This window comes from Muscardinus avellanarius (assembly GCF_963383645.1).
Source record: "Muscardinus avellanarius genome assembly, chromosome: 1".
Classification (NCBI taxonomy): Eukaryota; Metazoa; Chordata; class Mammalia; order Rodentia; family Gliridae; genus Muscardinus; species Muscardinus avellanarius.
Genome location: NC_137786.1, coordinates 204,210,905 through 204,237,858, shown reverse-complemented (window position 1 = coordinate 204,237,858; position 26,954 = coordinate 204,210,905). Strand labels below are relative to the sequence as shown.

General features: G+C 40.2%; 1 protein-coding gene across 1 annotated transcript in view; it reads left to right on the top strand.

Moving 5' to 3' along the window:
* MPPED2 (metallophosphoesterase domain containing 2) overlaps positions 1-8,671 on the top strand; it is a gene marked incomplete at both ends in the record, with an annotated part of 183,605 nt that extends 174,934 nt beyond the window's left edge. The window contains 3 exons of the mRNA XM_080692773.1: positions 1,241-1,356; positions 4,694-4,807; positions 8,553-8,671. Of these exons, the coding sequence (XP_080548899.1) occupies positions 1,241-1,356; positions 4,694-4,807; positions 8,553-8,671 (349 nt within the window). The remainder of the gene's footprint in view (positions 1-1,240; positions 1,357-4,693; positions 4,808-8,552) is intronic.
* Between the last annotated feature and the right edge of the window lie 18,283 nt (positions 8,672-26,954).

Sequence of the window (26,954 nt, the reverse complement as noted above, 5' to 3'; positions counted from 1 at the left end):
TCATCATGGAAGGACAGGTTAAGCTGAAAGGGGAAGTTGGACTTAGCCAGAAAATTAACCGATTTGTCTTTTAAATATGTGCCCTAGCCAATGGGAATTGTCCAAAAAACAAAAGAGAATTTGTTTTAAAGAATATTGGTTATAACTAGATATCTGGAAGAACAATACTAGGAAGCACTTTATACTAATATGATTTAGCTTATATTATTTGTAGAAAAAAAATTATCGTTCTTCCATTATTATAAAGGGTACATATTTGCTGTTGTTATGATACTGAAGATTGAACTCAGAGGCATTCTACCTCTGAGCTCTACCTTCTTAATACTTTTTGCTTTTGAAACAGCGTATCTCTAGGTGGCTGAGTGTCTCACTAAGTTGCTAAGGCTGGTCTTAAACCTGAAACTCTCCTGTCTCAGCCTCCCAAATACTGAGATTATAGACATGTGTCACCACTTCCAGCTTAAAGGGTGCATTTATAAATGAGACTCTTCGGCTCCAGTTAAAAACACTCATTAAATGGAAAGAGACCCCAACCCCTCCTGCTCAAAAACTTATTCCCAGAGCAGAAGTTCCAATGTAATGCTCATAATCATTGTCAGGGGAGTGGATCTCAGAGTGACCAGAAATGCCCCCCAAACCTTCCCTTTAATAGCAGGAAGAAAAATCCTCACTTGCTTTTTTTTCACTGAGACCTTTACTTTTCAGAGTCCCCATATTTTTTCCAGCAATTTCAATCCAGAGTATCGAAGACATCTCAATGGACAGATAGATATTCTGCCTCAAACCCCTTGTCCTTTTCCCCAGGACTTTAGTAAGAACCAGTGAAGTACTTCTTCCACAGTGATGGGGAAGGTCAAGGAGGACTAAGGGAATTTCTTAGCTCTGAGGCACTGTAGGAAGGCTGGCGACGCTTCGGATCGGAGTTTGGGTATCTTAGGAAGCATCGAGATTTGGGGGAAGACAAAACATTGTCAAGATTTTGATAGAGGCCTGCTGGGAAAGTCCCCACTGTAAAGGCTCCGGTGCCCTTTTCTAGTGGAACAATTGGCTGGCTTCACGCTTGCTTTCAAATGGATGGGTTTTGAAGCAGTCAACAAAAAAGCATCCTGCTGCCAGGGCCAACCATCAAAAAGAGAAAAGAGAGCAATGCAAACCATGGGGAAATGTGCAGGAAAGAAATGTTGCAGCTCGGAGACGTAGCTGTGCTGGCCTGATACCATGTGCCTTATCTCCCCCAAAGGACCCCGTGGTTTAATGGATGGGGCTTTAACCTACCCAGAGGTCAGTCTCTGTTGGACAAGTGGAACCTCATCCCTGAGGGCATCGACATACTCATGACGCATGGACCTCCTCTAGGTAAGTGGGCCAAAGGCCGTCCTTTTGTCATAGACGATGACTTTTTCCCTAAGCATAATGGATAATGCTTTAGGGACATAATCATTTTCCTCTAGAAAAGAAAAAGAAATGAATACAAAAAGGAAAGTCCATGTCTTTAAAGAAACCCAGTATGATAATTAAACTCAGCAGTTCTTGCTAGGCTTACAGGTGTTCATGAAATTAAATTTTTTTTTATTTAGTCGAGTCAGGGAAAAATCAAATGCTTATGGAGCGCCACAGTCTTTTGAGCTTGATAATTTATTTTAAGAACTGTATTCACTTTGGAGTAAGGGGGAGGGAGGGCGGGAATGGAAAGAAGACATGGACCTACCAGTTGCGGGGCTTTTGAATGGCAGCGAGATGATGGAAACTTGTTCAAAGGGGCTCATTTTCCTTTTCCACATAATGCTGGAACCTGGGGGATCTTTAAAGTTTAACATTTGAGATGATTATATGAGAAAAATCTCTTATTTTAAGTTACAGAGCTTGGTAAGGACTTACATTAAAAGTTACTTAAGAATACTAATTCTACAGGCATAGTAGGACTGTATCCAGATTTATATCGTCTGTGTGCTTCCAGGCTATCCCTTCGTGACTCATATTACAGGTTATATTATGGTCTGATTCCCTAACTTTTCATGAGCTTATTTGGGGTTCAGCTGAGCCTCAGGACATTTTTCCACCAGGACCCAACATCCTGATCCCCACACCTACTCAGTACCCATTATGCCAGGACTCTTATCTTTCACTAAGATGTGGTCAGAAAATTCAGACATCTCACTTTAATAGAAGAGTTGGTTTTTTTCTTCTTTTTATTGTGGTAAAAGACACATAACATGAAATCTGTTCTCATTACACATGTTTAAGTGTTCAGTACTCAAACTTTCTTGATCATCTTGGTTTAGAAAAGGGAGAAAGCACTTAGTATAAATGCTTTTTACAGTTTTTATTGTTTTGGGATTGTTGTCCATGACTTTTCTTTATCGGCACATGTGCGCGTGCAAACACACATCCCCAAATGCAAATTTGAACTTTGTAGATATTTTCTCCTCTAAGCCATGTGATGCTGCTCTCATTCCTTTACACAGGAACAACTCCAGGTTTTACAAAGAAACTGTGGAAGGGAGGACCAGGGCATGGGTCATGAGGCACATTTAAATGACAGAGAGGAAGGGAAGAGGAGTCAGTCGCAGGCATGGAAACATTACAGCTGGAATCACTGTCTTCACGCTTATTTCACTACACCATGTTCTCAAAGATTATACTTGTCACCGGGGCAAGGAGGTGCACGCTTATAATCCCAGCATTTGGGTGGGGCTGAGACAGGAGGATTGCAGTTTGAGGCCAGCCTCAGCTACTACTTAGTGAGGCCCTCCACAACTTAGCGAGACCCTGTTTCAAAGTTTTCATAGTATTCTTTTTTAAAGAAAACCTGTTTCAAAGTATTCTTTTTTAAAGAATAAAAAAATAGGGCTGGGGGTGTAGCTCAGAGGTAGAAAGTCCCTGGGTTCCATCCCTAGTACTGCAATATATATATACACAATATATATATATATATATATATATATATATATATATATATATACTTGTCAACAACCTTTATTGGGTCACAATCAATTTAATTTCCCTAACATACAACCATTTAGACTAGCTAAGTCTTAAATATTCAGGTCAGCATAAGTTACCTTGTGATAACATCCTACAGAACTCTCATTCTAGCCAACTTGATCCCTCTTCCTAAGCAGTCTAACTGGGGACAAGCATGCTTCCCCTTCGGCTATGTATTGTCAGGGCCACCTTCAGCACAGACACATTTACATGACTGGATAATTATTTGGAATACAATTTATTAGGCCATTCATTTTGCTATGGGAGCAAGTGATGGTAATAGTCTGAATACTGGACTACAGAGAATCCAAGCATCCCAGGAACTCTTACTAAGGAGCCTGGCATCTTTCTGTTTGTAGAAAAATGGAGTAAACCAGGCTATATGTGTAGCAGAGTAAGATCCAGGAATTCTAAAATAAAAAGTCAGGCAGTTTTCATAAAGTATAGTTGAACCTTAATATAGTTATGGAATTCTTGTCAAAATTCTGTGATGGAGAAGGAGTAGGAAGATTGGTCTAGGATTCTTCCCACTCTAGGGGAAGTCGCAGTGCCATAGGACTGTACCATTATGGTTTGAGCAAGACGCTTTCTCAAGTGCTTATATATGAAATAGAATATTTTCCCCCTTCAGGAAAAACACATCCATGAGATAATATGCCAGGATTTACCCCTCTTGTTAAAAGGTTTTGAAAATCCTGTTTTAATTTAATTTTCAGTAGAACTTCTACTTTCATTTAATGTTCTTCCCAGATTCTTTGGTCACTTCCTGCATGCCAGCTAAACTAGTCTTTATGGAGACACTAAATATGTATGTCTAGTTTGGCCAAACAAAGCAGAAAACTCTCCCTTTCAGCCCAGTCCTTTCTAATAGTAGAAATAACCTAATGGAGCTGTGGAATAGATTCCCACAGATTATGATTTAGCCTTTCATCCCACCTGCCTTCTTTATGCTCCATCCTGCTGAGGTGTATGGATTTCATTTCAGACCGTAATCATCTAGATAGCTGACTTTTGCTATAATTGATGTCAGTTTTTATGGATTTTCTGCATTAAGCATAGTACTAAGTGGCTTTTACTTTAAAAGTAGTCAATTAGCCCCAGCTTGCTGGATGCCACCATGAGGTCATATCAATGCCTATTGCTAAGAGAGGCGACTAGAGAAGCAACTTGGCATTCCAAAGCTTTGGTCATGGGGCGCCACCAAGGGTTAAGAGCTGATGTCTCTAAAGAGAGCAAGATATCTTGTGGCCAGTTTAGAAGCAGTTCCTCCCTGGCCTCCTTGTTTGAACTATCTTGGAAATAAACTGCTAAAAGAAAGTATAAGAAAGATATAATTTTTAAAAAAGAGAAAAGCAACTGAATTGAAGGAGAAAGAGATATTATGGGGCTGCTGCGAATAAATGCCATTGAGCCCACGAAGATTTGAAACTCATGGCTGAATAAATCAAGTTCCTTACAGAAGAAAATGTTAATTACCTGGAAGGAAAAAAAAAAAAAAAAGAAAGAAAGAAAGAAAAGAAAAATCCGGAACCTCAAGAAGACAAAGTGAGGAGTGAAAAGTTTCTTAAAAGCCATTGTGAGCTTTAATGGAGAGGCTAGGATTACAGATAATGTAATAAACCTCTGTGAGTTACGGCTTCCTGAAAGTCTAAATGAAACCTTACCTGAAGCGAGAGAATTAACAGTATTGATTGAATTCTGCCCTTAGGTTTTCGAGACTGGGTTCCGAAGGAGCTTCAGAGGGTGGGCTGCGTGGAGCTGTTGAACACAGTCCAGAGGCGAGTCCGGCCCAAGCTCCATGTGTTCGGTGGAATTCACGAAGGTAAGAAAGGAAATCGCAACGTGTCCGTCGTTCATCATCCATGATCTCATTCTATAAGGGAGTTCTCTACACCAGGAATACTTACAGCCATGGTTCTCAAACTTTTACCCATGGAACCCTTTTATAAGATGGAATCTTCTGGGGAAAATCTCCATATAAAGCTGCTAAATGTTTTATATGGAGCTGCAGAGTGGAGAGTAGAAACCATGTCTGGACCACCTTACACAAACCACCATTCCTGCCCTACCTAGGCAGCTTCTAGAATCTCAGGACTATAATGAGGAATATTGAAAATCACTGCTGCAGTGTAGCCCTGGGGTACATAAAGACAAACTTTCTCTTTAGGAGAGTTAGAAGAAATGCCTGGGAGCCAGGCGTGGTGGCTCATGCCTATAATTCCAGTACTTGAGATGATGAGACAGGAGGATGGCAGGTTCAAGGACAGCCTCAGCAACTTAGTGGGGCTTTCAACAACTTAGCAATACCCTATTTCAAAACAAAAATTAAGGTAGAGCTGAGACATGCTCAAGGTAGAATGCCCCTGAGTTCAATTCCCAGTGTCATAAAAAAAAAGGAAGAAAAAGAAATGCCCTAGAAATCAGAAGCTATTTTAAGCTTTTATAGTTCATTCCTACTTATAAATATTGTGTTTTATATGTATGGAATGTACACAAAGACCCAAGAAGACTAGTCATTCTCTGAAAAATAACTGTGGCCCTATGATGAAAGATACAGAGCAGACATGGAAGGGACACCACCTCAGCAGGGAGATGCTTCCTTGCTCACCTCAGGAAACCGTTTTCGACTTCTCAGAAATCATCAGCACTGTTGGCTCAGGCTGAGGTTAAACAGAATAATTAAATCTGCCCCAAATGGGAACTGGTCCAGTTGCTCTTTTCGGCCTGTCATGGTAAGCTGAGTCAAGGTCATAGTACCTAGAAGCCTCACAGAAACCTTCAGGGCTCTGGGTGTTGTCTGACTTGCTTTTTACAAAACAGCGGTAACTGGGTAAAGATAGATTACCCACCAGGCTCTGCCAGGTACGCGTGTGTGCAGTGGGTACACTTATGTGGGTGGCTACCATGTTCTCCCCGGCTCCTGTTTATAGCTGCTCTCTTGAGTTATTTATGAAGCTGCAGTCAGGTTGAGGTGTGTGAGGCTCTGTGCCTCATGAAGCAAAAAACAAAGTTTGCTTTTTCAAAGTCCATGATCCCAGTGGCTTCCTGGCTAGATGAGTAATAAAGAACATATTGAAAATCATCCTACTGAAGCCAGAAGAAATTCAGCTTGCTCCAAGTGCAGGAACCAGCCGAGTGACAGGAAAGCAGGGATGTAGCTCCCCCAAAGCCCGGAGCAGATATCAGCCTGCCCTGACTCCAAGTGGGCTTCCTAGAAAAACAAGGTGCTTCTCTCTGGCATGATGGGGGAGGGTGCTATGTGGGGTAGCATTTCTCGGGGACCTTTAGCTCAAAAACTGGTTCGAATTCCTGCAGCATTCCTTTGAGTTTGCATCCCACCACCCCCTTTTTAAAAATTTTAAATCATTAATTAGCTTTAAACTAGCCAGACAATTGGGAAATTCCACTCAAGCCCCAAAATAATAAACTTGCTTAAAAGGGAGGAGATCATATTCAAATAAACTTGTCTCACTTTTATTCACTTAAGACAGCTGAAGAGGGCAGAGAGAGGGCAAATACCAGCCTCTTGATGGAGAGAGATAACAAGACTTTATGACCCCAGAACTAAACAGTGCACATTTTAAATACCTCTTTTCTTTTCTTAAGAGATTTTTCCATTGACCCTCATTAAGCTCTCCGCAGGCTTACTTGGAGAAATTTTAGCAAATGGGGGGGAAAAAAGAACCTTATCGGTGATTTCTCTAAGCCCTGGTAATTTTATTTCTCTGCAGCTGTATTTTTATATGCCATAAGAGCCTGATATCGACCTAGAATTAAAAAGTTAGTTGCACAGGCTCTCAAGCAAAAAAGGAAAGAAATGAGGTATCGGGGGAAATATGCAAACTTGCAAGCATCCTAAAAATTTGAACCTATAAAAAAGTAAGGAGACTATATACCAAAAATAAAGGGAGATTTTCTTAGCTTTGTTCCAGTAGGTCACAAGAGGTTTGTACTGCATGTGGGGCGTTTTAACTCAATCTAATGTTCAGGTAAGCTCAGGAAACAGTGATATCACTTGGTTGGTTGATTAGTTGGTGCCTATGAATGAAATATAGCTTAGTATTAAAGCCACACAATTCAAGGTAAAATCGTCTGTGGTGATGAACTTTCATGGAGACAGTTGAGAGATTAGTTATAGATAATAAGAAAACCAAGCATTCATATCTCCCAGCTCCCAATGTCCCTTCCCTCCTCACCTTCCCTGAAGTCTACTTGGGATTTGTGTTAGTCCCTGCAGAGTTATCCTTAGGGCTCTCATTTCTATTTCCTAGAACTCCATAGTTAAGACAGGACTTTGAAATGAAAATGTTATTTTAAAAAGGGTGGTGAAGCTGGGCATGGTGGCCCACGCTTGTAATCCCAGTACTTGGAAGGCTGAGACAGGAGGATCACAGGTTCACAACCAGCCTCAGGTACTTGGTGAGGCCCTCTGCAACTTAGTGAAACCCTGTTTCAAAATTAAAAAAAAAAAAAATAGGGCTGGGAATGTAGCTAGGAGATAGAATGTCCCTGGGTTCAATCCCTGGTACCGCCAAAAAAAAAAAAAAAAAGAAAAAGAAAAAGAAAAAAAGGAGGAGGTGAGTTTTTTCTTTATTTTCATTAGGCAAACAATTGCAAACTTTTCCTAACAAGTTTAGTGGGGTTTTTTTGTTTTGTTTTGTTTTTTTGTGGTACTGGGAATGGAAACCACCTACCTCCAGGCTACACTCCCAGACCTAGTTTTTATATTTTATTTGGAAACAGGGTCTCTTAAGCCAGCGAGGTTGGCTTTGAACCTGCGGGATCCTCCTGTCTCTGCCTCCGAAGCACAGAGATTACAAGCATGTGCCACCACGCCCAGCACAAGTTTAGTGTTTAAATAAGAAAAGAAAAAAAAAATCACTCTTTGTTAAAGTGGAGAGTTCTATATTCTTTTTTATTTTTATTTTTTCGGGTCTGGGGATGAAACCAAGGCGCATTCGACCTCTGAGCTACACCCCCTGCCCTATTTTATATTCTTTTTTCTTTTTGGTGGTACTGGGGGTAGAACCCAGAGGATTTCTACCTCCAGGCTATACTCTCAGACCTATTTTATATTTTATTTGGAAACAGGGTCTCACTAAGTTGCTGAGAGGCCTCACTCAGTAGCTGAGTCTGTCTTTGAACCTGTGCGATCCTCCTGTCTCAGCCTCCCAAGTGCTGGGATTACAATCGTGCACCACCACACCCGGTGCTATTTTTTAAATAGTATCTCACTGAGTTGCAAAGAGCCTAACTAAAAAGCTGAGGCTGTCCGCGAACTGTGATCCTCCAGTTTCTGCCTCCCAAATGCTGGGATTACAAACATGCGCCACCACGCCCGGCTGAGTTCTTTATTCTTAAGTGCAGTTTTCTCTTTATTCTGAAGGAAAAACAGAATAATGGATGCAACTCCCGAAAGTTGTTATACCTGAGCAGTAAGGCTCGGCTAAATTTCAACTCTCTGCCCACCAACAAAGGCTTTTTTGGGCTTTCTTGCCTGAGAGCCCTGGATTCAGTCAGTATCATTTGTATATATTACAATAACCATGGATACTATCTCCCTACAGGTTACGGCATCATGACAGACGGTTACACAACGTACATCAATGCCTCAACGTGTACAGTCAGCTTTCAGCCGACCAACCCTCCAATTATATTTGACCTTCCTAACCCACAGGGCTCCTGAAGCTCTAAATGCCCTATTGGAATGTCAGGGAAGGTCTACAAACTGCCATTTTTCTAATTATAAACTTACATCCTCTTACTTATTTCCAAATGCCGTGAGTTCTTTTTGTAAATTGTCGGAAAAACAACAACAACAAAAATGATGCTAGAGGTTGTGCTTCTTCTTTATTACTATTACTATTATTATTATTATTATTATTATTATTTTTTTTAAATGGGGAACCCATTTGAAATCAAAGGAGAATTGTGAATTTGTAAGATGACTTCTGTTTTCTCAAAGGCCATGCCATTGTAAATTGTTAGTGTTCGCCAAAGGACAGCCAAGCTTTCTTTTAAAAGGTGATAAAGTCTTATTTTAATATGCTTTAAGCTGGAAGAAAAGAAAAGAAAAAAAACAAGTCGACAGTGTTTTAAAAACCACCCATATTTGCACAACTGTTTAAGAATATTGTTTGAAGTTATTTTATTTTTTAATGTTTAGTTATTGTTGTTTTCTTGGTAATGCTTCGTTCTTTGCAGACGTGGCCTGGATTTAGAGTGACCTTCTCAACTGAAGGAGGCAAGGAGAAAGCCTTCTCTTCACATTTGTGCTTAAAGAAGACTGTGTCAAGGGAAGACAACGGCCCTCATTTAAAGGATGGCTTAGCTAGTGAGATCCATATCGTGATTATACAAGGTCTCATTGTTATGTTTGTTTCTTTTAAATTATTTTAGCTTTAAACATAGGGAAATGGAACCTGTCAAGAGCAGGTTATTTCATGCAGTTAAAAAAATACAAGTGCAGACTCCTTTTCAATATGGGTTTATATATATAAGTATTTTTTGTGTGTGTATTCTGAGTTAGGAGTGGAACATTGCCAAGGACAGTACAACTGCAAAAGGATGCTGTGTAGCAGCACATCAGAAGTCAGAAGGAACAAGTTCTCAGAACTCAAGGTCTCAAAGAGCTTGAGTGGAATCTAGGTACAATTACAAGTGTGTATAGACTTAAGTGGATGCAATGGAAGCTAACTAAAATAAGGCTTAGTTGTCCTTTCTATTTAAATACCCTGAATTGTCTTCTTCCTTCCTCTCCCCCTCTCCCATTTTGCACTGTGTGTCGATGCAATCTTCGCTAGCACAAAATATTGTCGCTAATAGTCATTTCTGTTTTCCCATTGTAAATGCTGTTGAGCTTTATTCTATTTTATGTTATCTTGAAATTTAGGAAAGCAGTCGTTTGTTTAAATTTATTGTGATATTCTATATCTAGCGGCCTTTATATGCAAATAAAATTGCAAGATTTTTACATCTGTGCTGTTTGGAGGGTTGGCGGGTGGGAAGATGGTAGTTTTGTCCTGGAGAAGAGGGGAGATTTATTTATATGCAACATCAGTTATCCCTTTCAGAAGAATTAGAATAGTGATTTTTTTCCTTGATTTTCAATAAATTTTCATGACCCTCTTCTCGTGGGGTGGCAGGTAGATCAATGAGGTACTCATGTACTTATCCTTCCATCACACCATCATCTATCTTGCCTTGGATATCAGAGGGCACAGATTTCATCTCCGGCCACTGTGTTCTGAGGAAACAGACTGCATAGACAAGATTGTGGGTACTATTTGGGGCACATTTGTGGTAGCAATTATGGGGGGAGCTGTTAATGAGAGTAACCACCGCACATCCTCATTTGTCCCTATGAGCAGTCACCATCTTTCCTTTGCTTTTTGTTTTTGTTTTTAATGATACCTGTCACTAAAAATGCTCAGGCAGCTGGGAAGGGTCAGCAGCTAGGGCAGAGAGCATCGTATATGCCTTTTATATTTTCTCTGGAAGAAAGCAGTATGATCCTGAATCTGCAGTGTGTCTCCAATGTCTGCAGCACAGTGAGCGCCCACTGGATCACACTGATACACACACCGTCCTTCCTTCTCACCCAGTACGGATTCTTTGGTGCATTTCCTGAAAGGAGTTTTTGACTTGGGTACCAGCAGAGAAAATGTTCAAGGCCTGAATTTCAACTCAAGTTCACACATCACCGTCATCATCATGGCCCATTGTTCTTGTTAGTAATTATTAAGCATCTTGGATGCCATCCAGGGCCCTTGGTGGACATCCTGGCCCAAGCTTGCAGAGAAGATGCTCAGGCTAACCAACAAGAGGAGGCCTGTGACGGTGATGGCGAAGATTGTCCAGAGGAGGTCCTGAAAGACATTAACAATGTTTTTTGACCTTTGAGTCATAGAAGAGGGTCTCAACTTCAAGCCCCCATCTGGGAGGGGAATGGGAAGTTCACTTGGCTTGATTATTTATTTATTCACTCACTCATTGTGGTACTGGAGATTCTCCCTCTTAGTTACATCCTCATTTCTTTTTTCTTTTTTCTTTTGAAACAGGGTCTTACTAAGTTGTTGAGTCTGTCCATGAACCTGCGCTCTTCCTATCTGAGCCTCCCGAGTACTGGGATTACTGTCGTGTGACACCACACCAGGCTCACTTGGCTATTGCAACAGGAGGCAGGCTCAGACTTCTGGAAAAGCAAGCTTTCCAGAAATAGGCAGGTGATCCCGATGATGAGCTTGTACAGCCCTTGAGAGCATGTCCTGACACAAGCTAATTAGACTCAGCACCTACTAAAATATCTTTCTGTTGTGTGGGGGCAGGACGCAACTGGGTCTGCTAAATCTAGAGAGTGGACCAGCTCAGGGACAGAGATATTCCTCCAGTTGGGACATATTCCCTGTGTGTGAATTGCCTCTCAGGGACTATCCAAATTTTTCTCCACTGGTCCTTATAACAAGGGAATACTTAAAACAGCTCTTACAAACTGAGTACTTTCTAATTTCCATTACCAGGCATTCTGCTGAGGAAGTTTGATATTTCATTACTAATCTTCACAAAATCCTGGAGGAGATCACATAAGCCCCACTGTCTAGATAAGTGAAGTAAACCTCCCCTTCCAAACCAACTAACATCCTTAGGAAAATGGAAGGTTCAGAATCAGGTCTCTCTGACTCCATGGCACCTGCCATGTCCATCATTTTGCCTCAACCAGGAAAATTAATGCCTTCTAAGAACTGATATAAAACTGATACAGAACAGGCATGCTAGTGCATGCCCGTAATCCCATTTCTTGGGAGAATGAGACAGGAGGCTCACAGGTTCAAGGGCAGCCTCAGCAACATAGCAAGACTCAGCAACCTAGAGATACCGTTTCAAAAAAAAAATTAAAAAGAACTAGGGGTATAGTATAGCTCAGAGGTAGAATATCCATGGGTTCAATCCTCAGTACCACCAAAGAAATAATGATTAAAAAAAAAAAAAACAACTGGAACCAGGCATGGTGGCACACTCTGTAATCCTAGTACTTGGGAGGCCGAGACAGGAGGATCAAAGGTTCAAGGACAGTCTTAGCAAGTAGTGAGATTCTCATCAACCTAGCAAGACCTTGTTTCAAAATAAAAATAAAATAGGTAGGGCTGGGGGAATAGCTTGGAGGTAGAATGCCCCTGGGTTCAATCCCCAGTCACACACACACACACACACACACACACACACACACACACACACAGTATGGGCCTGAGATGTTTCCTGCCCCTCATTTAGGCACCCACTGAAGCACCTTTCATTGTGAGTTTATGACAACACAGAGCTGGGCCACTTGCTTTCTGCTTGGGGCGGGCATGGTGCAGTGGTGGTGAGCAGAGCCACCGGGGCCAACCTGAATCCTTGTCCACATCCTGGGCTGGCAACGCCTTCACCCAGGTGCTCACTTTCTCCATAAAATGGGGATAACTGTGAGAAAGAAGTTGTATTATAGGAGATCTTGCAAGTGGTGCGCCTGTCTGTGTTCAATTGGGCCACCCTTGCTCTGTGTCTGAGTCTATGGACTCCTCCCCCTGCAGAGCACCAAGTGGCACTGTGTCTGAAAAGTATCTTGCATGCATTCCCTGGGGACCGGGACACACCTCCTTTCAGAGGAATATGTAGAGAACTTCAAGGGCATTTATGGGAGGCAGATAGAGGACTGACTTTCTAGTTTGGGTATCATACTTTGCAAAATCCCTTCTAATCTCTGACAAGGAAGGGGGTCTCTTTTGAGTTGCTTAAAATGGCACCCATGCATCTGCTCCTTTCCTGAAGCATCTCTCTCCCCTTGGAGTCCTTCCAACTCCATTTTATCATCTCATTCTAGCTTGATTCATGGGGGTTTTTTTCCTGTATGTTTCTCATAATCTTCTTTTGTCTTACAAAGATGATAGGAGGTTGCTGAAATCCTTTTAAGAGAGAGGTCGCTGTTATTCTGACAGGTGGCTGGCGTTAAGCCTGTCTTCCTCTCCATCACTAAAGTAAATAAATACTGTGACCCACGTCTTAAGCAGAGAGACACAGAAAGCTGGGAGGATTTCGGATTTGTCCACTGCGGATGAAACACTTGCTGTGCCCCAGAATAATGTGTCACCCCCCGCCTCACCCAGCAAGGAGGTACAACTTTGGGGAGGCTTAGAGCATCCTTACGTCATTCTGATTGGTCGGTATCTTTCCATGTCCTATTCCCACTATCCTACAAGTTTTAAGGTACTATTCTGTTGAATTGTTAAACAAAAGTGGACTGAAGTCTACTTAGTTTTAAGAATCTGGCCATGAGCTAAGGCTTTTGTAAATACTATTGGGCATAGGGCAGGAAGCAGTTGGATGTAGAGAGGATTCCAGGGTTGAGCAGTCTTTGCATGAAAATTCAGGAATGGCCCCAGGCTTACTTCTAGAGATTGGTCATTTAACACAATGATGTGTTCCTCCTACCTTGGAGAAGCAGCAGGATTGCTGAGTGTATGTCAACTCTCGAGAGAGGCCCTCCCAGCACTTTTTTTTTTTTTTTTTTTTTTTGGTGGTACTGGGGGTGAAACCCAGAGGCTTTCTACCTCTGGGTTATACTCCCAGGCCCATTTTTTTTTTATATATATTTTATTTGGAAACAGGGTCTCACTAAGTTGCTGAGAGCCTCACTAAGTAGCTGAGGCTGGCTTCGAACCTGTGCAATCCTCCTGTCTCAGCCTCCCAAACGCGGGGATTACAAGCGTGCACCACCATGCCCGGCTTCTCCCAGCACTTTAGAACTGCATGTCCCCTTCCTTTTTGTGGTGTCCGCTTCCTCTTTCCTGGCCTATTCTGCTTTTCCATGGAAGAGAAAAGTACACTGATTCCAAGACTTCCTTGAGAAGCCCCAGTCTTCCCTCATGAGAGAGTCAGCAGCACCATTGTGGTCACACAGCAGATCAAAGGCACGGCCCGACGTTCACATTTGGGCTCTTACCTTTGAGCATGAACATTTTTCAGCCTGACATTCCAGACAAATCAAGATAAGGAGATCAGTTTGGACCAGACATGAGAGGATTTTGTAATAAAGTACCAACAGCCTATCTGTAAGGAGAAATCCAGTTGACTTAAAAGAAACCCAGGAATCGGACCTCCAGCTAATTCACACACAGGTTCCTTTGCTTTCTCCCCTCTATTCAGTCTGCCTGCAGCGACTCACATGGGCGCCCAATTCCTCCTCCTGCAGGAGGGTTGGGTGCTCACTTTCTGTCTTTTCTACCTCAGAGTATTGATAGTTCCTATCATGAATTTGGACATACATGTCGACGTCATGTCTGAAAGGCGTCAGGTGTTAGTAAAATCTCCCACCTTTGAAGCTGGACATGCTGGGTGACATCTGATGTACTGTTTCACTTCTCTCCACCTTGTATAATGGGGATCGTTATCACCTCACAATGGGCGTGTCAGACTTGATAAGGCAATACCAGCAGGGCTCTGTAAGGGAGAATATGTTATTCTGTCAGTCATAATTTTAAAGCAATTTTTTTTTAAAAAAAGGCAAAGCCAGGAACAGTGGTGTATGCCTGTAATCCTCATACTTGGGAGGCTAAGACAGAAGGATTATGGGTTTGAGGGAAGCCCCAGCAGGTTAATGAGATTCTATATCAAAATAAAATAATAGGACTGGGAGTTTATCTCCAAAGTAGAAATCTCCCTTGATTCTATCCCCAGGACTACACACACACACACACACACACACACACACACACACACATACACACACACACACACACACACACACACACACACACAGGGAGAGAGAGAGAGAGAAATATTCTATAGTTCTTCAGAAGAGAAAGCTAATTCCTTGAAATGGACCGAGTCAGAGTAATGACACTAACCACCCAAGCTGTACAGAAAGTGAAATGAGCTCTTTAAACTCCCGTCTGTCTTGAACTACCTGACAAAACATTTGCGGTGAGTTCTCAACTCCTCCTCATCTCCTTCCTGAATCAGGGATACCTTGCACGACAGGACTCCGGAGGTAAAAAGGCCCTTTCCAATCGCAGAGCGTCTGCGCGTGGGTCATGGTGAGAGGGAGATGCATTTCCATTAGGAGGCACAGCCACAGTGGCACTAAAAGCACAGTAGACTGAACACGCCACGGCGGAGAGCCTGCTGCCCATCAATCAGCACCGGTTTTTATGGAGCCACAGTTACCATGAGGTGCATCTAACACTCAGGGCCGCTCACCGGGGGAAAAGGCCTGCGATTTCACGGCTTATTCCTGCCCTCACCTTAGTGGGTGACTTGGGGAATAGGTGGAGCTTTTCAGGAGAAGCTCCTGAGATAGCAAGTGACTTGGAACCCAAATGCTCCTTCCATGCCTGGGTTTGACAGCATGCCCTTGCACAAGTCAGCCATAATGCTTAGGTGACAGCTACTTAATTCGTACAGGAGCCCATGCTTTCTAAACACCTTCCCTGGACTCCCCACCACCACAAACCACACACAGAACTTAACCTTGGTGCAGCCATAGCCATCCACGTGTGTGTGTGTGTGTTATTAAGGTTTGAACCCAGGGGTTTCAAGTGGATACAACTCCAAGTTATACCCATATTTCTTTTTTTATTTTTTAATGTGGAAACAGGGTCTCACTAAGTTGCTGAGGTTGTCTTTGAACCTGCCTCCCAAGTACTGGGATTACAGGTGTGCACCACCACTCGAGCTTGCCCATACATTCTTCTATCTGCATCACCCCATGACTTGCCTGTCAGCCTGTGAGCTTCCTCAGGCCAGTGGCCATGCCCTCTGCCTGCATTCCAGCATCTAGGTCCAAACAATGCTACCCCAATGATTTAATCAGTGTTTGGCAAAGACACTGGGTCTATAAGAAAGGCAAAATTAATCACAGATGTAATCAATATTTACTGAACACCATGAGCCACGCACTGTGCTAGTAAGCTTTATTTTTTAAGATCCAGCACTTGCCATGAAAGGGCCTTATAACTTGGTGGAGAAAACAAGAAATTGACACATGAAGGTGAATGGCAAGAGATTTAAAGAAAAGTTCAAGGCAACAGTAAAAGAAAATTAGGGTCTGTGAAACCGGTTTCTCTAGTTCTGTGAGCGGCCATAGTTGCAGCAAAGTGCAAAGAGAGGGTATAAGTCTCAGACAAGCACAGGCAGCTAACCTAGGAAAGGAGAATGTGTGATAATGATAATGTCAATCCTATGTAGCTTCATTCCAGGAGAAGAAAAACCGGCCTGGCCGGTGGCAATTCCAACTGTGTCACGTAGCTGGTTTGTTTTCTTAATTTACTCTATGAAATGGTTTTCTCTAATGGCATGCCATTGACGAAATGCACCATAATATCTCCATCCATCACCTCCAAATGCTTTTGCATGCATCAGTTGTTGACTCGTTTTTCTCCCCTGCAGCACATAAATGAGAGGAATGATTTCTCCAAGGCCACCAGTTACTCTTATGTGGAATCTGAAATAGCTCTCTGGAGAAATACTGCCCTGAGCACTTAAGTCTTTGTGCTGCTCTCAACTTGTGTTGAAGGGTGACTTTGGCCTGGGCCTGCACCAGTTTTCCCCTTACTAGTGTTGCCTGGAGAGCTGATCCAGGCATCCTCTGGAGTCTGTAACTTCTGGTTGTGAGGGCTGGTGTTCCTGTGAGTGTGACAGTTAGTGTTGGATTGTGGGGTATGGAAATTATGGGCCTCAGCCCTTGTTGCTGAAAGTATACATTTGAACACAAAATGAGCTGTTTGTTTGTTTGTTTGTTTTAAACCAGGGACTGAATTCAGAGACATTCTACTATTCTACTTCAGGCTACACAACCAGACCTTTTCTTATTTTGAAACAGGTTCTAGCTAAGTTGCTAAGGGTCTTACTAAATAGCTGAGGCCTGAAATCCTTCTATCTTATCCCACCAAGAGTTGAAATTACAGATATGTGCTACCATGCCTGGTTCCCCCATGAACTTTCTGGAACTCCTACTCGCCCAAAACAGAAAGGGCATTTTGTGTATGAGTGAGTACATTTCCTTTCCTTTTCTTTTTTTATTTTCAATTCAACCTATTTACTTAAACTCATCTCCCCATGCTTGGGATCTAGCTCCTTGTCCTTAAGAATTTTTCATAGACCAGTAATGGAAGGTAAATGGTAACATCAAGGTAATCTTGCCTGTTGAAGGTTCTTTGGGAGATGCAGAGCATGGCATCTCTAAGTAGAATCTAGTACTGTCTCAAATACCAGAAAAGAGCACTCCACATAGTTTTTGTCTCATGAAGAGGAAAGGTTTGAAGCATCAAATGTTACACGTCTCGTGTAGAAAGGAGGGGCAGGGGTGGAAGAAGGCTGAGGTTAATTGATGGAAAAGCTACATTCGAATATGTGTATATATGTGAATATAACATAGTTAACATGGACACTCAGTATTGGGAGGGAGGGAAAAGGGGAAGGGGAGGGGGGAGGGCACCAAGTACTGTGTGAATATATGCCATTGTCGACATGATCCACATTATGATGTGAGACTATAGTGTACCAATAAAAATTTAAAAAATAAAAACATAAAAAGATTGTAGCAGAAGCCAGGCATGGTAGTGCACGCTTATAATTCCAGTACTTGGGAGGTTGAGATAGGAGGATTGTAGGTTCAAAGCTAGCCTCAGCAACTTAGTAAGGCTGTCAGTAACTTTATGAGCCCCTGTCTCCAAATAATAAAATCAAAAGGTATGGGATGCATGTAACTTGGAGGTAGAATGCCCCTGCGCCCAATTCCCAGTAACACACACACACACACACACACACACACACACACACAAGATTGTGGCAAAATTTGAAACATTACACTTACCTTTTTTAGTCCTTGTCTCAAAAGATGGCAAAATACAACTTGGGAGGTTTTATCTGAGAATATTTGTTGAAATCAACTCTGTATGAAGAAGAAAAATAGTGGTACTCATCACACATTGTTTCTGTATTAAAGTATTTCTGCTGAGCATACATTAGGTGTCCACTTTAATAATGCTGTGTATAGTATATGACAAATTAGCCCTTTGCTGTATTTCTGAGTAATAATGAAACTGAAATAAGGTGTAAAGAGGGAAAGAAATCTCTTAGATTGTTTTCTAAAGGGTCGAATAACCAAGCTTAAAGATCCAGAGCTAATCACAAGACACCAGTTGCAGTAGGAGCCATTATGTTGGTTTCATATCTTTCCCAAGAAGATCCAGAAACTGTGGTAGACTGGCATTACATTTCTCTCTTGCATGTTTGTTTAATGGATCACCTTCACAAAGATGGGTGGTGTCAATAAACACAGGATCCAGGAAAATAAAATAAATATGTTTGAGTTCAAAGACTGTGCAAAGAAATATATTCAACTTCAAAGAAAAAGATGAGATGAGAGTTGGGAGATGAGAATAGGAAGAGAGAATGCAAATGGTCTAGGTCTCAAACTGAAAGAAACTTAATTCCCATGCCAAGCTGGATGTGGTGGCCCATCTCACCTCACTGTGGTGTAATCTCAGTATTTGGGAAGCTAAGGCAGGAAGATCACAGGTTCAAGACCAGCCTCATCAACTTTGTGAAACTCTTAGCAAACTAGCAAGACCCTGTTTTAAAGCAAAACATGTTTTTTTTTTAAAGGGCTGAGAGTAAATCTTGGAGGTAAAATCTCCTGTACCACAAAAAAAAAAAAAAAAAAAAAAAATTCCCCATGACATGTGCATGTCTTTTGGCCATTTTCCTTCTCTAAACTACAGCTTGACAAAATGATCTTCCTTGGTACCAGGACAACCTTAAACAACACAGGTGAGTAGCCTGGTTTCATTAATATGATATCTACTGGCTTTTGGGGGAACCAGGAGAATAGGACCCCTCAACACCATCTACCTGTGATGGGCTTTTCCAACACAGTGATACCTAAGACTGGTTTGTGAGAATGTTTCTTTTAAAGATGACATCCCACAAGAGTAATTGTATGTCTCCACTGAAGTGACAATATGCAGGATGTTCCAGTTCTCCTTATGGACTCAGCTGTATCCCATTTATTGGTATGAATATTTATGTCATTGCCAGTAGTGCTGCAGTTGTTGGTCGTATTTGCGGTGAAGAGCATGGCTGGATGCTGGGGATGTCACCTACTGTTTTTAAAGTTCAGCATTCTCAAAGCTATTTAAAGAACTTTTCATCACCACCACTTTGGACCAATGTAAAAAGCAATATATTTGAGACAGTCTCCTTTCATAAGCCTCCAAAATAATTATTGTTGACCTAGAGGCAATTCTGAAGGGATATCTGTGTTAATTTTATCTGGTTCTCTTTCAACAGAAAGTTTTGGAAAATTGTAATTGTCATTCTTCAACTGATTCTAATGTACAATTATTTGAGTGTACTGGAGAATGATTCTACTACTCATATGAAGTCAAAGAGATTCTGTTTTAGTCCTCACTCTAGGGAAGAGGTGTAGAAGTGGGGTAGCACACCTGAGACATGTCTTTCCAGATGTTTTCAGTGGTCAGCAATGAACACCTGGTGGGTAAGTTGAAGTCTGTGGTTAAACTCTGTGCCTACACAGCCTTGGAACAGGTAAGTAATACCTATCATATGGCCGCCCTGTGTTAATTGCTCTTCTCATCATAAGATTCCCTCCAGAGTTAGACCAAAAAGAGGAACTACCCAAAGTCTTAAGCACTAACTAGCCTTGGTTACAGCAAATGAGCTTTTATCCTTTCAATTGGCAAGTATAAAATTCAGTAATGCTACTACTCCTTTTTACTTGCTATCCTGTAACATAATATACAGTCTAGTTTTCTTTAGTGATTATGAATTCTGTTTTCATAACTCTTTTTCTTTTGGCCATGATACACACACACACACACACACACACACACACACACACACACACACACACACAGAAGTTTATCAGTAAGTTTCCTTAAGAATATTTGATGATTAATATGTTTTATTGGAAAAACAAATGAACCTGAAGCACTTGACCTCGGGATCATGCACTAAAGTGGATGTCTACAGGGCAGAGAGGTCCTGGCTAATGCTCTCTCTCAAAAATGCGAGTTTTAGGCATTGTAAGCTTTCACTGCTTGCATGATAACATCTCAAACAGGTTAATGAGTATGCTGCATAGTTTTTTGAACATTTACAAATTCTCTGGCTAATATTAACATTGACAACAGCAAAGTGATATTGCAATATAAGGCCAAAGAATGAAGAATGGAATATATATTTTCTGAAGGCCAGGGCCTTAACCACCTTATAGTTTTGGAAGGGTATTTTTATTTTCTTCCTAATAAGGCAGTCAAAACACTACAAATATGTCTCTGTAATTACAGTTAAAGATAATTGTAAGTTCAAGGCTTAAAATATTTCTGATACAGTTCAGAATTTCAGGTAAATTTTTCTTGCTAGACGATTTGAAAGAGTGTTTGTACCTTTTAAGTTATATATACTTTAAGTATATATATATATATATATATATATATATATATATATATATATAATGTTTTTACTATCTTTACACATAAAATCAAATTTTCAGAAAATTTCTCTTGATTCTGTCTAAAAGCAATGTGTGTGTGTGTGTGTGTGTGTGTGTGTGTGTGTGTGTGGTGTGGTACTGGGGATGGAAGCCAGCAGCATTCTATATATGAGCTACATCCCCAGCCCTACATTTTTAGACTTTTTGTAAAATTTTGAAACAAGGTCTCACTGAGTTGCAAAGTAGCAGAGGCTGCCTGAAAACCACTATCCTCCTGTGTCAGCCTCCCAAATGCTGGGATTACAAGTGTGCACCACCACCCCCAGCTCTAAAAGCAATAGCTTAAAGGTTAGAAATTATGCCCATAGTTGGTACCCCAATTTCTACTCTTTAGCTAGTAGCTCAGCCAATTTATTTATATATTTAACTCCATATGAAGACTTCACTGCAAATGAAACCTCTCTGGTCTTCACTTATTGTCCACTTACATGTTTATAAATATGTTAAGCTGTTCATAATATGATAAAATAATTCTGAAGATAGAGGCAAAATTACTTTCATACAGAGAGGAGACAGTACATTACATTCTTCTCAGGGTAGTGCTTGCCAACATTCCAGAAGCCAGAGATTTGAGAAAATACCAATTTAAAGGAAGGGAATAAATGATTCTTTGAGTAAAGGATTGCAGTTTCTTGTGATGGCAGTCTAATTCTGGAAGAAAGGCGAAACATAATTTTTTTCTTACTTTTGTAATTCGACAACCCTTAAGCTAATAAATTAGAGTAAGTGGTTTGTCTGAGACATGGAGAAAATTGGATACAGCATGAGAAATTAACAGTAGTGTTAATGAGAAAATCTTATATGTCCTGGGCTTGAATTTAGTATTCAGGGTGATTAGATCTTCATCAAGTTGTTTACTTAAAAAAAGTATTTTTTAATGTTTCCAAATCCTCCCAAGGTCAAAGAGAACAATCTCTGGTTTGTCCTATTATGTTTTGGTGGGAGACTTGATGGTTTAATGAAATTGTTATAGGAGCGCCCACCACCAGGGTGCTGCAAACTTGCAGGTGCCACTGGTGGAGCATCCTTCACCAACAATTACCTTTCTATAAGACATGTGATAGTCTTCATATTCGTCACATATGTTCCATGCACCTTGGATAAATAAAACCATTTAGGCCACTGGGTGTGGTGGCACACACTTGTAATCCCAGCAGGAGGATTGCAGTTCGCAGACAGCCTCAGCTACTTAGTGAGGCTCTTTTCAACTCAGTGAGTCCTTGTTTCAAAAGTAAGAATAAAAAATAGGGCTGGGAGTGTAGCTTGGAGGTAGAATGCCCCTGGGTTACATCCCCCATATGGAACAAACAAACTATATGTGAGGCTTTGATTGAATTACTTAATCTTTTCAAGCCTCAGGTCCTTTATCATTAAAATAGGAGCGATAACAATCCTGATCTTGTAAATTTGTTGAAATAAGTCAGCGAAAAAGTTGACATAGAGCCTAGCATAGTACTTGACACATGTGAACTACCATGAAGTCATTTATACATAGCTTATATGAGTGTTAGTGTTTGTTTTATGAACTTATTTCCATTGAAATTCACAATAATCTGCTGGACATACAATAATAGCTGACAAAAATTAGGGGTGGAAGAAAGGAAAAGAAATGTCAAATTGGGCATATTAATCATCTCATCTCTCTTTGCAGGGAGTGAAGAGATACTAATTCAATATATCCAACAATTAACTTAATAGCCAAAGACAGATTACTATCTATATTCAGAATAATGTAATCGAGACATAATAATATAAATTCAAACATGACCATCAATAAGATATTAGTGCTAAGTTAACAGGGTTTTGAATGGATATCTATGTAATCCATGTGAAAGTATTATCAAGGGAGATGCTCAAAAAAACCAATGACAGAACCCAAAGTAAAAGAAAAACTGCATGTAAGATGCAGAGGCTGATGAGTATGACCCAGAAAAAAAAGGGGGAAAAGTGGGGGGGAAACAAAGGACTAGTTTATAACACTTTAAAATTTGTCTTTTTTCTCTTCTGACAGTTTAACATCTATACTTCTTGATATAATTACAGTAAGTTAATCCAATAGAATACTATTTTCTTAATCACAACACTTTTGAAAAGGCTATTGGTTTTCCAATAATAGAATTAACATACAAAGCACAAAAAATTGCAATTATAGGGGAGAATATAAATCTTGACAAGGTGATGATAACAATATGGATAACAAATTAGGGGTGGAAGAAAAAATAGAGATGTAAGATTGGGCATATTAATTATCTCATCTTTCTTTGCAGGGAGTGAAGAGTTTCTACCTAATTTGATATGTATAGAAAGTGAGGCAAAAACATACCATCTAAATTTTAATTCCTGCTAGAGTATTTACCCTAGTCTTGGGAAAGGAAATGGAAGAATTAGACTTTTTCCTTCTAGTTTCCTTCTTATCCACATCCTGTGCCATCTAATAACTGTCTAATAACCTTCTATTTTTCTACACTCTTTGAATTCTACTTTGTATGGTGTGCATAACTATTTTAATTTTAAAAAATGAATAACTAGAAAAAAGCATTCAACCTGCGGTAGAAATGGGGATAATTCTGTTCTAGGCCCCAAATCAAAATGTTAGAGGAGAAAGAATGGAAGCCATCAGATGTAGAAAGGTGTGACTCTGAGCTTACAAATAAACCTAGGCTTGCCTTTAACAAATAGTGTCCTCCTCTTCCTCCTTGTTTTGTTGAGCTGAACTTTGGGATTGGAAGGCACATATTCAGAACAGCTCTGTGAAGTAAAACACCAGCCATTTGCAAAACTTAAATTTATAGCAACCATAAAATGTGCAGTTATACTTGAGCATAGGAACAGGCAGCCTAAAGGATAAGAAGTTTAAGGAAAATGGCAGATACACATGGCCAGCTGCTAAAGGCTGGAATGGGAATGTTTTCAGCAGTGGATATTTGTTCCTTCAAATGCTAGATCAGTGCAGGTGGGACATTCAAGAGGCTGCCGAGGGCTCAAGCTGTTCCAGATAGTTTGTAAGGTTATATCACCCGTGAATGAGTGATTTTACTTTACGTCCCTGCACAGGGGAGTCAGAGGACAGAGTTACTTGCTAGTCCCCAAGGATTGTCATCTGCTGTGAATAGCAGGAGCCCAAAGTAGGAGAATGGGTCAGAGATCTGAAATCCAGAGCTTTGCTAGAATGCGTTGATCCTTAAGAAGTAAGTGTTCTCGGTATGATAAATATGAATTCCTCATGCCCGTTAAGGAATGGAAATTTAAGAACCAGTTAGGTCAAAGATCAGGAAATTTATGACGATTATCTGTGGTTACAGTGTAGAGTGTTTGAAGATGGTTTAAGCTAAAGACTCCAGTGCCTGTAAATCTTAAGAGTGATATTAATACCTCTGTGAGCATGTGTGTACAACGTTTCTGAGATGATTGATTGCAAAGGCCAGTTCCCAGGAAAGACAAGCAGGTAATTGGCATTTAATTAATGAGAATAAGTTCTATTAAATTAAAGACTTATAATCCTTGATTATTTATCTTCTTGTAGCCAGTGTGACAATCTACTCGTAGATTATTAACTCAGCTCTGCTTTTTTAAGAGGCCAAACTGAACTGGCTGTTCAACTGTATAAATAGGAATATGTTTGCATCTCAACCATGGGAACAAAATATCCTTTGGAGCAAAGTATAACTACAAGAAGGTTTTTTAAATACTTATAATTTTTTAAAAGAATTAAACCCAGCAGAGCATACAAGTTGTTCTCGGGCCTTCTCTATATGCCTAGAATGCAGAATAATTGACATGAACCATCATGTGATAAGAGGAGTGTGAGCCTGGGGATCAACCTGACCTGAGACATCACATAGGTGGTGCTCAATGCAAATTTATTCTTTTCTCTTAACTTCCTCCTGCTTATATAGTACAGGATGATAATGGTCAGAAATGATTCGAGAAGGTCAGAAGACTCACACTAAGTGTGTTTAATTACTCTAAAGATGCATTAATCAAGTTATGGTGGTATTGTTGGATAGACAGGCATTTATTACAGTGGAATAGAGTAGAAAGCTCAGAAATAGAGCCGTACATGTATGACATAAATTTTTGGAAACTGTGCAAGGATACCTCACTGAAGACAGCCTCATCATTTTAGTAATTGTCGTGGTTAGAATAATTGAATTTTGTATGCAGAAAAAATAAATTTGATCTACACTGCAAGCCTTATACAAAATTTAACTTAAAGGGACCATCAATTTAATTGTCAGGCATAAATCTAGAAGGGATTCAGAAGAAAATACAATATGGAATGAGATATCACCCCATTTCATCAACTGAGTTCTTACACGTGACATGAAAACCACCATCCATGAAGGAAAAAGGTTCTATTGAAATAGAAACTTGCTGTATCAAATGCACGATTTAAGAAATGAAAAGTGAGACAGACGTGGTGGCGCACGCTTGTAATCCCAGCACTTGGGAGGCTGAGGCAGGAGGGTTGCACAGGTTCAAAGCCAGCCTCAGCTACTGAGTGAGGCTCTCAGCAACTTAGTGAGACCCTGTTTCCAAATAAAGTATAAAATAGGTCTGGGAGTATAACCTGGAGGTAGAAAAACTCCTGGGTTCCACCCCCAGTACCACAAAAAGAAAAAAGAAAAAAAAAAGAAATTAAAAGTCAAGTTATGGAGTGGAAGAAAATACCAGCAAACCAAATACCAAACAAAGACAGAGTAGCTGGAAGATATAAAGAAGTAATAAATCCAATTAAATGAAAATGGGTAAAAGACTTAAATATATCACTTTACCAAAGCAGACAGTTGGAAAAAAAATAAACACAGAAAAAGATTTTTACATTATTATCTGTTCGAGAAATGCAAATTAAAACTACAGTGATGTATCACCCCATGCCTATTTGAGTGACTAAAAACAATAAAATAAATAAATAAAATGCAAAGATGGAAATCTGATAATACTAAGTACTAGTAAGCACGTAGAGCCATGAGAATTCTCATTGATTAATGCTAGAGGTGACAAATGGTATAACCACTTGGAAAATAATCTTGCAGGTTTATTTTACTTATTTATTTATTTTGAGGTACTGGGGATTGAACCAGGGCATTCTACCTCTGAGCTACAGAGGTAGCTGTTTTATTTTTTTTATTTCAAAACAGGGTCTCATGAAGTTGTGAAAGGCCTCACGAGGTAGCTGAGACTGGCCTCAAACCTTGGATCCTTCTGTCTCAGCCTCAAGTGCTGAGATTACAAGCATGTGCCACCATGCCTGGCTTTGTACCTTGCAGTTCTTATAAATTTAAACATGCATTTACCATATGGCCCAACAATATCACTCCTAGGTATTTACTCTAGAGAAATAATGACTTCCCTTCACACTTACGTACAAACATGTATGCCATCTTTATTAATAATCTCCAAAAACCATAAATGCTTCAAACGTCCTAAACCAGTGAATGGATATACAATGGTATATCCATATAATGCAATGTTACTTGACAATTACAAGAAACAAATTAATGATACACACAATAGCATGAATAAACATCAAAGTCGTTCTGAGGGAAATAAGACAGCCTCAAGAGCTTACATGTGATATGATTCCATTTATAGTCTCAGAAAGACAAAACCACCGTGATCAATGGTTGCCAAGAATTAGGATGAGAAAAAGCATGACTACAAGGGGCCAGCCCAGAGGGGACTTTACTGGGAGCGGGAGAGGTGAAGCTGTTTTGTACCCTGATTATGATAGTTGTTATACGCATCTTGATGTGTGTTAAAATTCAGAACCACATGCCAACAAATGTTAAGTTGGTTATGGTAATTTAAAAATGAAACAAAAACAAATTGATTTTTAAAAAGTAATTCCACCAAGAAGACATTCCAACTGAGATAAACTATAAAGATATAATTGTAGAACTCCAGGACTCTCTTTACGTATAATTTACTAATTCGCTATTTATTGACCAAAATATTTATTGAGCCCTTTCTCTATGACCAAATTGTTTTAGGCATGGGCGATTAAGTACTTAAACATAATAAAAACTCATCGGAGCTCGCAATATTAAAAATAATGACTGTATAGTATGTCAGGTGATGTAACTACTATGGTAAGCAGGATAGAAAACTGGGAAAGGTTGTGTTGCTCTATTATATGGGCTGATCATGGAGAACGGTTGAGCCATAGACATAAAGGAAGAGAAGTAACAAACTATGCAAATATTTTGGTCAAGAACATTGTAGACAAAACGAACAATCTTAGGTGGACCCCAGTGCAGTACATAGGACTGATCAAAGTGGAACCATTTCATGGAAGCCTAATGGTAGATCCCGAGAATCCTTGCAGAATCTAAAATTGTATGCCATGTGAAAAACTACTGTGTAAGGTTGTTCCAGTAAAACAGGACCAATAGAATATAGAATTATAAGAGAGGCT